The sequence below is a fragment of the Rattus rattus genome, chromosome 9 (assembly GCF_011064425.1).
Source record: "Rattus rattus isolate New Zealand chromosome 9, Rrattus_CSIRO_v1, whole genome shotgun sequence".
In the NCBI taxonomy this organism is placed as follows: Eukaryota; Metazoa; Chordata; class Mammalia; order Rodentia; family Muridae; genus Rattus; species Rattus rattus.
Window position 1 is genome coordinate 61,479,963 of NC_046162.1, and position 12,700 is coordinate 61,492,662.

At 46.9% G+C, this 12,700-nt stretch overlaps 1 protein-coding gene across 2 annotated transcripts; it reads left to right on the forward strand.

Moving 5' to 3' along the window:
* Positions 1 to 6,656: 6,656 nt before the first annotated feature.
* On the forward strand, positions 6,657 to 10,964 carry G6pc3 (glucose-6-phosphatase catalytic subunit 3). Of its 2 annotated transcripts, XM_032913509.1 has the most exons (6): positions 6,657 to 6,674; positions 6,857 to 7,102; positions 8,875 to 8,981; positions 9,387 to 9,477; positions 9,664 to 10,137; positions 10,339 to 10,964. In XM_032913509.1, the coding sequence occupies exons 2-5, from the start codon at positions 6,885 to 6,887 to the stop codon at positions 9,806 to 9,808; spliced, it is 561 nt and encodes a 186-aa protein (XP_032769400.1). In that variant the 5' UTR covers positions 6,657 to 6,674; positions 6,857 to 6,884; the 3' UTR covers positions 9,809 to 10,137; positions 10,339 to 10,964. The 2 variants fall into 2 exon arrangements, with proteins under 2 accessions (XP_032769400.1, XP_032769399.1); XM_032913508.1 differs by lacking the exon at positions 6,657 to 6,674 and having other exon boundaries at positions 6,728 to 7,102.
* The last annotated feature ends 1,736 nt before the right edge of the window (positions 10,965 to 12,700 follow it).

A 12,700-nucleotide genomic window follows, 5' to 3' on the forward strand; every position in this document is an offset into this window, starting at 1 on the left:
GACGCACGAGGCGTACTGACGTCACGCGCAGGGGCGTGGTCTGGCGCTGGGTGGGGCGGGAGCCTAGGTGAAGAGGAAATAAAGGGGAATCTAGAGTACAGTAAAAATGTGCGGCCACTGGTCTGCTTGGCTAAGTACTTGCAAGGCTCTTTTGGAAGCTAAGGAAATAAATGCATGTAAAGAATAAATGGACGAAATGGAGAAAGAGAAAGCACCTGGAGTCTCGCTTAAGCCCACACCTTACGCAAAACCGTTTAATGAATGAACTCTATAAAATATTATCCTCATTTGCATACGAACAACCAGAAGCTCACAGGACTTAACAGGACTCACTCAAAATGATTATAACCAATTATAAAGTAGTCGTACAAAAAGCTTTAGCTGTAAAGTTAGGCAAACAAGAACCTGAGGCTGTTTACCAAATAATATAACCTTAAGCAAATTATCAAACTTATGTTTCTTCAGTGGGATGTAAATACCACTTATTCAACATCTGGCAGCCCCTCAAGGAAGGAATCAATATCCTCATTTTACAGCTAAAGAAAACTCTTAAAATTGTCAGGATCTCACAACTGGCAAAGCCACGGTTTTGAGTCTAACAAAGGTGCTATTTACTGACCTATATCAGATAATAACATTTGCCTCCTAAGGCAGTAAGGAGGCATAAATGAGATAATGCCTACATGCATGACCTAGAGTATCTAAATAATAGTAACCCTGTGATCAGAAAGCCAAGTAAAAGTAAGAACAGCTCTGGGATGTAGCTCAGTTATAGAGTTCATATCCTCAAGGCCTGGGTTCAAGTCTCAGCACCAGTAGAAACATACATACATACATACATACATATGAGAGAAGGGATGTCAAGAGCAGGGAATACTAATGATGACTAAGTCCCCCTCCCAATAATATCCATTTGATATTACAATATTTACTAACCTCATGGGGGGAACTGTGCAGATGCACTTTTAAACCCAGCACCAGCTGCCACCCTTCACCTGCCACCTCCCACAATATAAAAATCAGAGAAACAGATTGACCTTTCTCTAGTTTAGAGAGAGGCAAAGGGCCAGCTCTGACACTGAGTGAGCCTGAACAAAGTTCAAAAGTGTTTCCTTGTGCTCCAGCAGGCAAAAGCTTCCTTGTGTTGGAAGCGTTGGTACAACCATTATAATAGGAATAAACATTCTTCTCCACGCTTTTGTCTTTCTCGAGGAATGCTGTGTCCTTCTGGACCCCATAACAAATCATTTATATGTAATTGCACTCCTCCAGGGGAGAAGGAGGAAGTGCTGGATTGAACCTGGGAACTTGGACCACTACTAACCTATACATTCCCATCCCTGACTCCACTTTTTTTTTTAAAGATTTATTTATATATTATATATAAGTACACTGTAGCTGTCTTCAAACACATCAGAAGAGGGCATCAGATCTCATTACAGATGGTTGTGAGCCACCATGTGGTTGCTGGGAATTGAACTCAGGACCTCTGGAAGAGCAGTCGGGTGCTCTTAACCACTAAGCCATCTCTCCAGCCCCCTGACTCCACTTTTTATATGTAATTGTAATTTGTTTCCCCTTTTCCTCAAGTGCATGTCTGAAACTCTGAAAATAGGAATCTCTACATAGAATGTTTTCTTCTATACATAGGCAGAGTTTATGATGATAGGTCCAGTAAGAACTTAACACCTTCTTCTTTTTTTTTTTTTTTTTTTTTTTATTTTTTTTTATGTTTGAGTTCTCTTTTGCATATACCTCTGCTTTCCTGAAGATGGCATCAGATCCCATTACAGATGGTTGTGAGCCACCATGTGGTTGCTGGGAATTGAACTCAGGACCTCTGGAAGAGCAGTCGGGTGCTCTTAACCACTAAGCCATCTCTCCAGCCCAGGCCTTAATACCTTCTAATTAAAATAGAATGATTTTGTTTTGCTTTGTTTTGTTTTTTGGAGACAGAGTTTCTCTGCGTGGTCTCAGCTGTCCTGGAACTCACTCTGTAGACCATGCTGGCTTTAAACTCACAGAGATCCACCTGCCTTGGCTTCCCGAGCACTGGTACCAAAGTCCTGTGCCACCACAACCTAGCTAACATAGAATGCTCTTAATGATATATCATAATAAAAGTTTCGTGAGAATGGTCTTCATTTCAAAGTGTCTTTCAGAACCTTTCACTCAAAGGAAGCTCCTCGATGACATCTCTGATTTACCACATCGCTCGTTGGGTCATTACATAAAATAAGAAATACTTGAACATAAGTACTACAGTACTAAAGGAGTTGATCTCATCAAAGAATGTGTCTACTTGGGGGCTGGAGAGAAGGCTCAGCAGTTAAGAGCACTGACTGCATTTCCAGTGAGCCTGAGTTCAATTCCCAGCAATCATATGGTGGCTCACCATCTGTAATGGGATCCAATGCCCTCTTCTGGTGCAGCAGAAGACAGCTACAGTGTGCTCACATAAATAATAAATAAATCTTAAAAAAAAAAAAAATGTTTGGGGGCTGGAGAGATGGCTCAGCGGTTAAGAGCACCCGACTGCTCTTCCAGAGGTCATGAGTTCAATTCCCAGAAACCACATGGTGGCTCACAACCATCTGTAAAGAGATCCGATTCCCTCTTCTGGTGTATCTGAAGACAGCTACAGTGTACTTATATATAATAAATAAATCTTTAAAAAAAAAAATGTTTAATCAAGTTGGCAGCATTGTCGCACATTTTTAATCCCACCACTTGGAGGCAGAGGCAGGGGGATATCCGTGAGTTCCAGGCTAGTCCGGTCAACAAAGTGAGTTCCCAACCAGGACTGGAACTCGGAGAAACTTAAAAAAAAAAAAAATTAAATAAATAATAAGTAAATAAAAGTGTAAACAACTAATGGATTAAATAGCAAATGCAGCACAGATTTTAGACAAAGGGATGATCCTCAGTTCGGATTTCATGACATTATTCAGAACTATACACATTTAAACTTTTTTTTTAAACTTTTTTTTTTTCTTTTTTTTGGAGCTGGGGACCGAACCCAGGGCCTTGTGCTTGCTAGGCAAGCGCTCTACCACTGAGCTAAATCCCCAACCCCACATTTAAACTTTTTAAAAACGTTTATGAGTTTTATTTAATTTTTACAAGTTATCTTGCTTGCATAGATGTATGCGGGTCACACGTGTGCTCTGTGACTATGGAGGTCAAAAGATGGACTCAAACAATTGTAAATCAGGATGCTGATTAAAGACTGGTGAAGTTGTGAAGGTAGAGACTGGAGCCAGAGCAGACCTGAGTTCTTTTTTTTTTTTCTTCTCTTTTTCGGAGCTGGGGACCGAACCCAGGGCCTTGTGCTCGCTAGGCAAGCACTCACCACTGAGCTAAATCCCCAACCCCCAGACCTGAGTTCTTAAGAAGTAGGCATTGTTTTGATTTGCATTTCCTTGTGACTAAAGATGTTGAACATTTCTTTAGGTGTTTCTCAGCCATTCGGCATTCCTCAGCTGTGAATTCTTTGTTTAGTTCTGAACCCCATTTTTTTTTTTTTCTTTTTCTTTTTTTTTTTCTTTTTTTCAGAGCTGGGGACCGAACCCAGGGCCTTGCGGTTGCTAGGCAAGCGCTCTACCACTGAGCTAAATCCCCAACCCTGAACCCCATTTTTAAATAGGGTTATTTGTCTCCTTGCAGTCTAACTTCTTGAGTTCTTTGTATATTTTGGATATAAGGCCTCTATCAGTTGTAGGATTGGTAAAGATCTTTTCCCAAGGTGTTGGTTGCCGTGTCCTTTGCCTTACAGAAGCTTTGCAGTTTTATGAGATCCCATTTGTCGATTCTTGATCTTAGAGCATAAGCCATTGGTGTTTTGTTCAGGAATTTTTTTCCAGTGCCCATGTGTTCGAGATGCTGCCCTAATTTTTCTTCTATTAGTTTGAGTGTATCTGGTTTGATGTGGAGGTCCTTGATCCACTTGGACTTAAGCTTTGTACAGGGTGATAAGCATGGTGAGAATGGCTAAGATCAAAAACTCAGGTGACAGCAGATGCTGGCGAGGATGTGGAGAAAGAGGAACACTCCTCCATTGTTGGTGGGATTGTAGACTGGTAAAACCATTCTGGAAATCAGTCTGGAGGTTCCTCAGAAAATTGGACATTGAACTGCCTGAGGACCCAGCTATACCTCTCTTGGGCATATATATACCCACCAGATGCCCCAACATATAAAAAAGACACGTGCTCCACTATGTTCACAGCAGCCTTATTTATAATAGCCAGAAGCTGGAAAGAACCCAGATGCCCTTCAACAGAGGAATGGATACAGAAAATGTGGTACATCTACACAATGGAATATTACTCAGCTATCAAAAACAATGCCTTTATGAAATTCATAGACAAATGGTTGGAACTGGAAAATATCATCCTGAGTGAGGTAACCCAATCACAGAAAAACACACTTGGTATGCACTCATTGATAAGTGGCTATTAGCCCAAATGCTTGAATTACCCTAGATGCATAGAACACATGAAACTCAAGACGGATGATCAAAATGTGAATGCTTCACTCCTTCTTTAAAAGGGGGAACAAGAATACCCTTGGCAGGGAATAGAGAGGCAAAGATTAAAACAGAGACAGAAGGAACACCCATTCAGAGCCTGCTCCACATGTGGCCCATACATATACAGCCACCCAATTAGACAAGATGGATGAAGCAAAGAAGTGCAGGCCGACAGGAGCCGGATGAGAGACACAGCCAGAATACAGCAAATACAGAGGTGAATGCCAGCAGCAAACCACTGAACTGAGAATAGGACCCCCGTTGAAGGAATCAGAGAAAGAACTGGAAGAGCTTGAAGGGGCTTGAGACCCCTTATGAACAACAATGCCAAGCAACTAGAGCTTCCAGGGACTAAGCCACTACCCAAAGACTATACATGGACTGACCCTGGACTCTGACCTCATAGGTAGCAATGAATATCCTAGTAAGATCACCAGGGGAAGGGGAAGCCCTTGGTCCTGCTAAGACTGAACCCCCAGTGAACGTAATTGTTGGGGGGAGGGCGGCAATGGGGGGAGGGTTGGGAGGGGAACACCCATAAAGAAGGGGAAGGGGAGGGATTGGGGGATGTTTGCCCGGAAACCGGGAAAGGGAATAACATTCGAAATGTAAATAAGAAGTACTCAAGTTAATAAAAAAAAATAAAAAAAAGAAGTAGGCATTGTGGCAGGGTGTGGTGTTACATACCTTTAATTCCAGCACAGAGGAGGGAGAGGCTGGCAGATCTTTTGAGCTCCAGGCCAGCCTGATCTAGGAAGTTAAGTCCAGGACAGCCAGAGCTCTGCCTTACAAAAAAACCCTGTCTCAAAAAACAAGTAAAACTAAACAACAATGACATATAAGTGGGTAGTGGTTGCCCATACTTCTCTGCACTCCTAAGGAATTGGGAGTTCAAGGCTAGCCTGGGCCAGATCTACCTCAAAAATAAACTCAAGCTTAATCCCAGCAGAGAGAGCAGGGCAGGTGGATCTCTGTGAACTTAAGGTCAGCCTGGTCTACATACATAGTGAGTTACAGGACAGCCAGGGATATGTCTCAAAAAAACAAACAAAAAATATTCGTATAAAATTTCAATTGAAAAACACTTTCTTAATTTTATATCTTCATTTTCATCTGCTCTTCAGATTTCAAGAACAAAGTTACTTGAGGTGCTAAGAAATCCAAGGGTGTGGTCTCATGCCCTTAGTCTTAGCACGTGGGAGACAGAGGCAGGCTGATCTCTGGATAGGAGAGTTGACGTTCAGCCTGGTCTATAAAGCGAGTTCCAAGACCGCCAGAGCCACACATAGAAACCCTGTCTTGAAAAACAAAACCAACCAAACAAACAAACAAAAAGTCGGGACATGGTAGTGCATGCTTTTTTAGCCTTAAATTCCTCCTTAAATTCAGGAGGCAAAGGCTCTCTTGAGTTTGAGAGCAAATCCTGCCTGGAACACTCCTCCCCACTCCGACCCAGCAACGCGCACGCTAAATAAATAAATAAATAAATAAATAAATAAATAAATATCAAAGTGCTGTATCAACAAGCTCCTTCCTTTACTCTAAGCAGATCTCCCCTAGGACTGTGTCCCTCTGAATTATTTTGAAAACTGTAGGTGTGGTGTGTCATTCCTCTTCATGGAAACACTGTCTCTTGATTTATCTGCCCACAATGGTTTTGAATGGCAGGAGGTTGGCAGGGGTGAGAGCAGGGCAAGTTTCTCGCACGTAACACACACATGTTAAGCATTGGATTCTTGAAGGAAGAGGTAGATGAAGTAGGATGGGAGAATCCTGAGCAAAACATAGGTAGATGTCGACTAAGAGTGTGTGCAACTCGAGGCTGGCTTTGACTCCCTTCTCTCCAAATGGTCTAGATTTGAGAGAAATAGGTAGTGATGTTAGAAAACCGCGATCAGATCCAGAAAATACCCTGGCCCTGGAAATTAGATATGTCTTCGCAGCAGCAGAACAAGGAACCGGGCCACACAGTTCCTAGATTCATCGGTTCCCTGACCCGGAACAGCAGCGGGTTTCTGCACTACGCCGGCAGCCCACGTGCTAGCAACAGCGGCCACGTGGGGGCCCTGAGGAAACGCCTTCGCAAAGGTTTGTCCCCTCCGCTGTCCAGTAGAGAGGACGGCCAAGAAAGCCGGAGGAAACAGTAAAAGCTACGGTCCCAGCTCGCGGGTGTCAAGGACTGCGGGGGCGGGGTGGGGCGGGGAAGGCAGGGGTGGTACTTGGCTTAGACCCCTGGCGGGGAGGGCAGGGCTGGGGATTAGAAAGGGTGGGCTTTAGAAGACTAGCAGGTAGCCGCCTCATTTCTCCTAAGGTTCCTATAACCAGCTCCAGCCTGGAGGATTCCTGACTCGCCATGGAGTCCACTCTGAGCGCCGGCATTATGATGGCTGAAGCACTACAAAACCAGCTTCCCGGGCTAGAGAATATGTGGCTCTGGGTCACCTTTCTGGCCGATCCCAAGAACCTCTTTCATTTCTACTTCCCCGCGGTCTACTACGCCTCCCGCCGCCTGGGCATCTCCCTGTTCTGGATCGCCTTCATTACTGAGTGGCTCAACCTCGTCTTCAAGTGGTGAGACAGAGAAGCCTTCGGGCATCCTGGTCCCCTATCCCTTTGGGGCCCTAATCTCCCTCAAGTAGGTACCTCAAAGGCAATGCTACCTACTCTTAAACCTTTAGGCCTGAATCTTCACCTTGAGTTTCTTTGTATCTTGGCCACAGACCAAACACTTCATCTTTCTTCAACTGTCCCAATCAGAGAAATGACTTAAGTTGCGTGTTCAACTGCAAATACAGTTTCCTACTTATTTCCTCAGACCTACTTATTTCATAACTCCAAATTTAGTTGTAGTTGGAAATCTGTATTTAAGAAATTATTGAGAAATTTAGATAGCCAAAAATCTTTCTTAGCTGAACATTTTATTCATCCATCCATCCATCCATCTGTTTGACATTAAGCTAGGCACCAGTTTAATTAAGATGTGGTCCCTGGTTTGGGCTCGGAAGCCTAGGCAATGCTTGAAGATTTACTAGAATACAGAATCTCAGGCTCCAGATCAGATCTGCCTTTGAGCAAAGCCCCCTGGTTACAATGTGCCTAGTGAAGTCTAAAAGACACTAAAGGGAATCCTTGCCCTCCCTGCAAGGAACATTTCCCTTCTCTTCCCAGTAGTTAGTATAGCTTTCTCATTCTAAGAAGCCAGGGATCCCACATTACTGGGCCTCCTGCAGCCCTTGGTGTTTATCTGTGTCACAGTGTTTGTTTGTTTTTCTGTATGGAGGGGAGTTACTCCACATTGCCGTTGCCCAGACCCCAGCCTTGAAGTAGGAAGCAAGGTTCATAAAGTGACACAGAATAGGCTAGAAGTCCCTCTCCCTCCCGCCCTTCTCAAGGGCTTGTAAACCTAAAGGCAGTTGTCTAATCATTTCCTCCAGGCCTAACGGCCCCTATCCTATGTGCTATCTCCTCCCTCAGAGTCTGGATAAGCCCGTGCTTAATATCCAAGTAACAAAGCCTCAAATTGTTCTCCTCCTCCTTCACTAAGAGAAAGTCTCACACTCCAACCCAGAATGGTGGTCCTCCTGCCTGTCTTCCCAGCGCTGGGATGACAGGTGTACACTAGCATGCCTGAGCCCGTATTCACTTTATAGCTTTGTGGTCAGCACTTTGCTTCCTGCTCTCCCATCTTGACTCTTTCTGGTCACAGCAGCCTCTTCTCTGTGGAGTTTTTCCAGAGGCTAGACAAGCACCTGCTAGGCCAGGGGAGTTGGATTTTTTTTCCCCCCTTATTTTTTTTTTTTTTTTTTTTTGGTTCTTTTTTCAGAGCTGGGGACCGAACCCAGGGCCTTGTGCTTCCTAGGCAAGCGCTCTACCACTGAGCTAAATCCCCAACCCCTTCCCCCCTTATTCTTTTTCAGGCTCCTCTGTGCATGCCCTCCTCTCAGTTTCACACTCGAAACTCACCCTGTAGAATTCAGGAGTGGCTAATTCAGGCTGGGACCGGGAAACAGAACTGGAACAGGGATTGGTAGAGAAGTCAGGGAACCGGGGCCTGAAAACAGCCAGTTGGGTAATGTCTCAAAGCACTTGTATACCTCTACCCAGTCAGTGTCGGTGACTGTCTGTCTGTCTAGGTCTCCCTCTCCAATCTTTGGCCTCCACATCACTTTAAAAGAAAAAACATGTGCTTCTTTGCATTCCAAAGTTTAAAAAAAAAAAAATCACGGTAAAGTAATAGCTAGAATCAGAGTGCCCTTCTGAGGGCACCAAGCAGACCCTCCAGACTCGGTCCATCCCCTCTCTATTCCCATATGTTATATGGTCTTGTATCTTGTCTCTTCCAGGGTTCTGTTTGGAGACAGGCCCTTCTGGTGGGTGCATGAATCCGGGTACTCCGCCCAGACTCCAATCCAGATTCACCAGTTCCCTTCTTCTTGTGAGACTGGTCCAGGTGGGAAAAGTTCCAACTTCCTCCCATCCCTGGTGTGGTTAAGGTCCAGGTAAACATTTCCATATACTCCCCCTAGGGTGGTCCAGACGGGCCCAGCCTCTCAGTGACTGGTCCTCGAACAGACTCTGGGGAGGTCAGGTTGAGTGACATGCCTCTTGCCAGCTGTTCATCTCATAAAGCCAGAGATATGACAAGGCAGAAGCTCCAGAGCTGTGGCTTTAGAGAAAGGTGTCGGGCAAGAGGGAATGAATGATCAGCTAGCACTGAGGAAAGCTGCCTTTACGTCTCAGATGTCTTGAGGGGGTCACCACAGGCTCCTGGCTTTCCACTCGCTCTCTCTTTTTCTCTCTTTTTTTTTTTTTTTTTTTTTTTTTTTTCACCATGAACTTCTGGATCTCCCGGCAGGCAGCCCCTCTGGCCACTGCATGATCACAGGCGCAGCTTTGTGGCCCGTAATGATAGCCATTTCATCTCAGGTGGCCTCTCAGACCCGCAGGTAGGACCCGAATATCGCCCACTTGTAGGAGCATTCTGGATTCCAAGGTCTCCACAGCATGTTAATTTGGGAACTGGAGTTGTGACCCGGGGGTGTTGGCTCAGACTCTTAAGCGTTTGTGTGGATGCTGAAGAAAGCGAAGGCGTGTTGGACATCCCTTGAGCTGTTTGTCTCTCTTCTTTCTAGCCCCTGGGTGAGGGTGATTCCTGGCCTGGCTTACTGCACCTTCCTATTGGCAGTCGGCCTATCTCGGGTCTTCCTCTTAGCACATTTCCCTCACCAAGTGTTGGCTGGCCTTCTAGCTGGTGAGCAACTTGGGGCAAAAGGGTGACCCAAGAGGGTGTCTTTGGCAATGGGAGGATCAGTCTAGGAACCTCCCAGCATTCCAAGTTCCTGTAGAGCCAACCCCAGGTCCCCACCTCTGTCTTAGTATGTTCCCCCGATGAGATGAATTGCAGCTGGGGGGGGGGGGTCATTTCCCCAAACATCTTGAAATTGTTTTTGCCCTGTTCCCTCAGGTGTTGTCCTTGGCTGGCTATTGAGTCCCCGGGTGCCCATGGAGCGGGAACTTAGCTTTTATGGATTGACTGCTCTGACCCTCATGCTGGGTGCCAGCCTCATGTATTGGACACTCTTTACACTGGGCCTAGATCTTTCCTGGTAAGTCCTGCTTTGGAATCTGGGCAGCCAGGCCCTGTCCTGTGTCACCTGTATCTAGATGGTGGATCTCTGTTTGACTAGAAAAGGACACATTAACTGTTTCTAGACAGAGATTCGGGGTCGTGGTGCATAGGAGCAGGCCCCCTTGTGAGATGGCGACGAGCCAGGGCCTCTCCTGGTACAGACTTTTCTTCCCCACAGGTCCATCAACCTGGCTACCAAGTGGTGTGATCGGCCCGAGTGGGTGCTCGTTGACAGTCGGCCCTTTGCCTCACTGAGCCGTGACTCAGGGTCTGCCCTAGGTCTGGGCATCGCCCTCCACACTCCCTGTTATGCCCAGATTCGGCGAGTACACCTAGGAAATGGCCAGAAAATAGCTTGCTTTGTGCTAGCCATGGGGCTGCTGGTCTTCCTGGAATGGCTGGGTCATCCACCTCAGATGAGCCTCTTCTACATCTTCAACTTCCTCAAATTTACACTCTGGCCATGTCTGGTCGTGGCCCTCGTGCCCTGGATAGTGCATACATTGAGTGCCCAGGAAGCCCCGCCCATTCGCTCCTCTTGATGAGTTTTGCCTCCCTCTCCCCAAAGACAACACTCCTTGACCACCACAGGAGCAGACCCGATCACCTTGAACTCCATTTCTGCCTCATGCTTTGCAGTCTTACCCCCCTTTTAAAAAAGAACCTCTGTTTCCAGGAGGCTAAGCCTTTCCCCAGGTCCCCACAAAGCAAGAACAATGGGAGGCCTGGTGGGACGGGGAACTGGGTTCCTGACACTGACGAGCTGCTCAGGAAGGCCCCAATAAAGCCCTTGAAACCTCTGAATTCCTGTCTTGCCTGTGCTCACATCTCTACTGACCTTGTCCTCATAAGTACCAATGGAGCCTCCACCCCATTCCTGTCTCCACAAAGACAAAAATAAAAGGGGGCTGGAAACTCAGCTGGGACCTCCCCACTCCCTGCCAAGGCCATAGCAGACATCTCTTGAGATATGGTAGTGACAGTTCAGTAGAACCCAACTTCCCCAGTAGGATAGAGATCTGCCCTGGCCTCCAGCTTCTGAAACCGAATTCTAGTCCAAGGCTGAAGAAAAGGCAGCATTTTGGCTAGGAAAGGAGAACTTTTCCTCCCATTTGGGACCCCACAGAACAGACACTATTCCCAGAAGGCACTGCCACAAACAAGTTTATTTACACAAGGACAAAACAGTGTATTGGGATACAAAATACTTAACTAAAATCCAGGTCCAAGGAGACAAAGCAGGAGTGGGTTTACATACGATAAGACCAGCCCACAGGGAGAGTGGGAGGCCTGCAGCGGCTGGCTCAATGCAAGGATCTAGACAGCACGCAAACACAGAGCAAACTAATAGTGGTGGGAATCCCCAGCTCCCTCAACCCTGCTCAGGCCTCCATCCGGACAGTTTGTAAACAGATAGCTGAGCCCAGGGGATGTGGTACAGGGGAGGAAGAATTGGCCCCCTAGGAGCCATCTCCCATCTTTGGTTTCCTACAGGCTAGACCACATTCACTGGAAGTCTGTGTGCTCCAGCCTCTGGACACAAGGCTACTGGAAAAGGTGGACAGCTCCTAACGACCTCCTGCTGAGAGCTGACACCCCCCACCTCTGGGGGACGGGGACAAGGGTGGCTTTTAGACAGGGTTCTGGCCCTGCCCACTCTAGAACTATGTCTACCCTGTCCATTCTCTTTCATGATCACCAGGTTTCAAAGCAAAAAGGCTCCAGAAGGGAACTGAATCTTGATCCTTCTGCTTGCCAGCAGGCTGATGAACGGAGAAAATCTGGTCCAGAACATCAAAGGAGCTTACAGGAACCTGAAGCCCCCACGCAGGGTCCACATTCTCCCCTCCTTATGCTGGTCCAGCACAAGGCGGGGAGTTTAACACAATAAAATGGAGAACCTGCCTGCATATGCAGGTCCTCTTGGCCCCTCCTCACCCAGCTGTACCCTCTGAGCTCCTGGGTACCCAGGAGTAAGAGACAAGAAACCAGGCCACAGGTCTAAGACCCACATCCTGGGCACAAGTCTTCAGTGCTCAGGCCAGAGAGGAGAGGGGCCTGCAGGATGGCAAGGGGGACAGAGAGGAAGGGGAAGTATGGGGTGGACACCTACCTTCTCTCTACTCTGCATCTTAAATAGTAGCAGATCATCCTGAGGGCGGAGAGGGGCAGAGTTCAAATTAAGGCATTCCCCCAAAAGCCAGCCGAAGCCCAGGCACCAACTTACTGTTCCCATCTCAGGCAGCTCCAGAGTGGGAAGCTCTACCTGGAGCGCTGTCCACAGCGGGAAGTAAAGAGTACGGGGAGGGTTGGGGATTTAGCTCAGTGGTAGAGCACTTGCCTAGCAAGTGCGAGGCCCTGGGTTCAGTCCCCAGCTCCGAAAAAAAAGGAAAAAAAAAAAAAAGAGTACGGGGAACTGGGTATGGGATACGACGTGGGCAAAGTGGGAGCTGCACCCAACACCCCGTAGAAGAACCGGATTTCCAAAGCTGACCCTCGGCCCACGGAGTGGGAGGAGGCCGAAGCAGCTTGGAGATGCA

What these genes read in the sequence shown, in the direction of transcription:
- G6pc3 (XM_032913509.1), top strand. Translation starts at nt 6,885, where the DNA reads ATGGAGTCCACTCTGAGCGCCGGCATTATGATGGCTGAAGCACTACAA. An exon ending in CTCAACCTCGTCTTCAAGTG is followed by an intron (nt 7,103 to 8,874) that starts GTGAGACAGAGA and finishes TGTCTCTTCCAG; the next exon opens with GGTTCTGTTTGGAGACAGGC. An exon ending in GTGGCCTCTCAGACCCGCAG is followed by an intron (nt 9,478 to 9,663) that starts GTAGGACCCGAA and finishes TCTTCTTTCTAG; the next exon opens with CCCCTGGGTGAGGGTGATTC.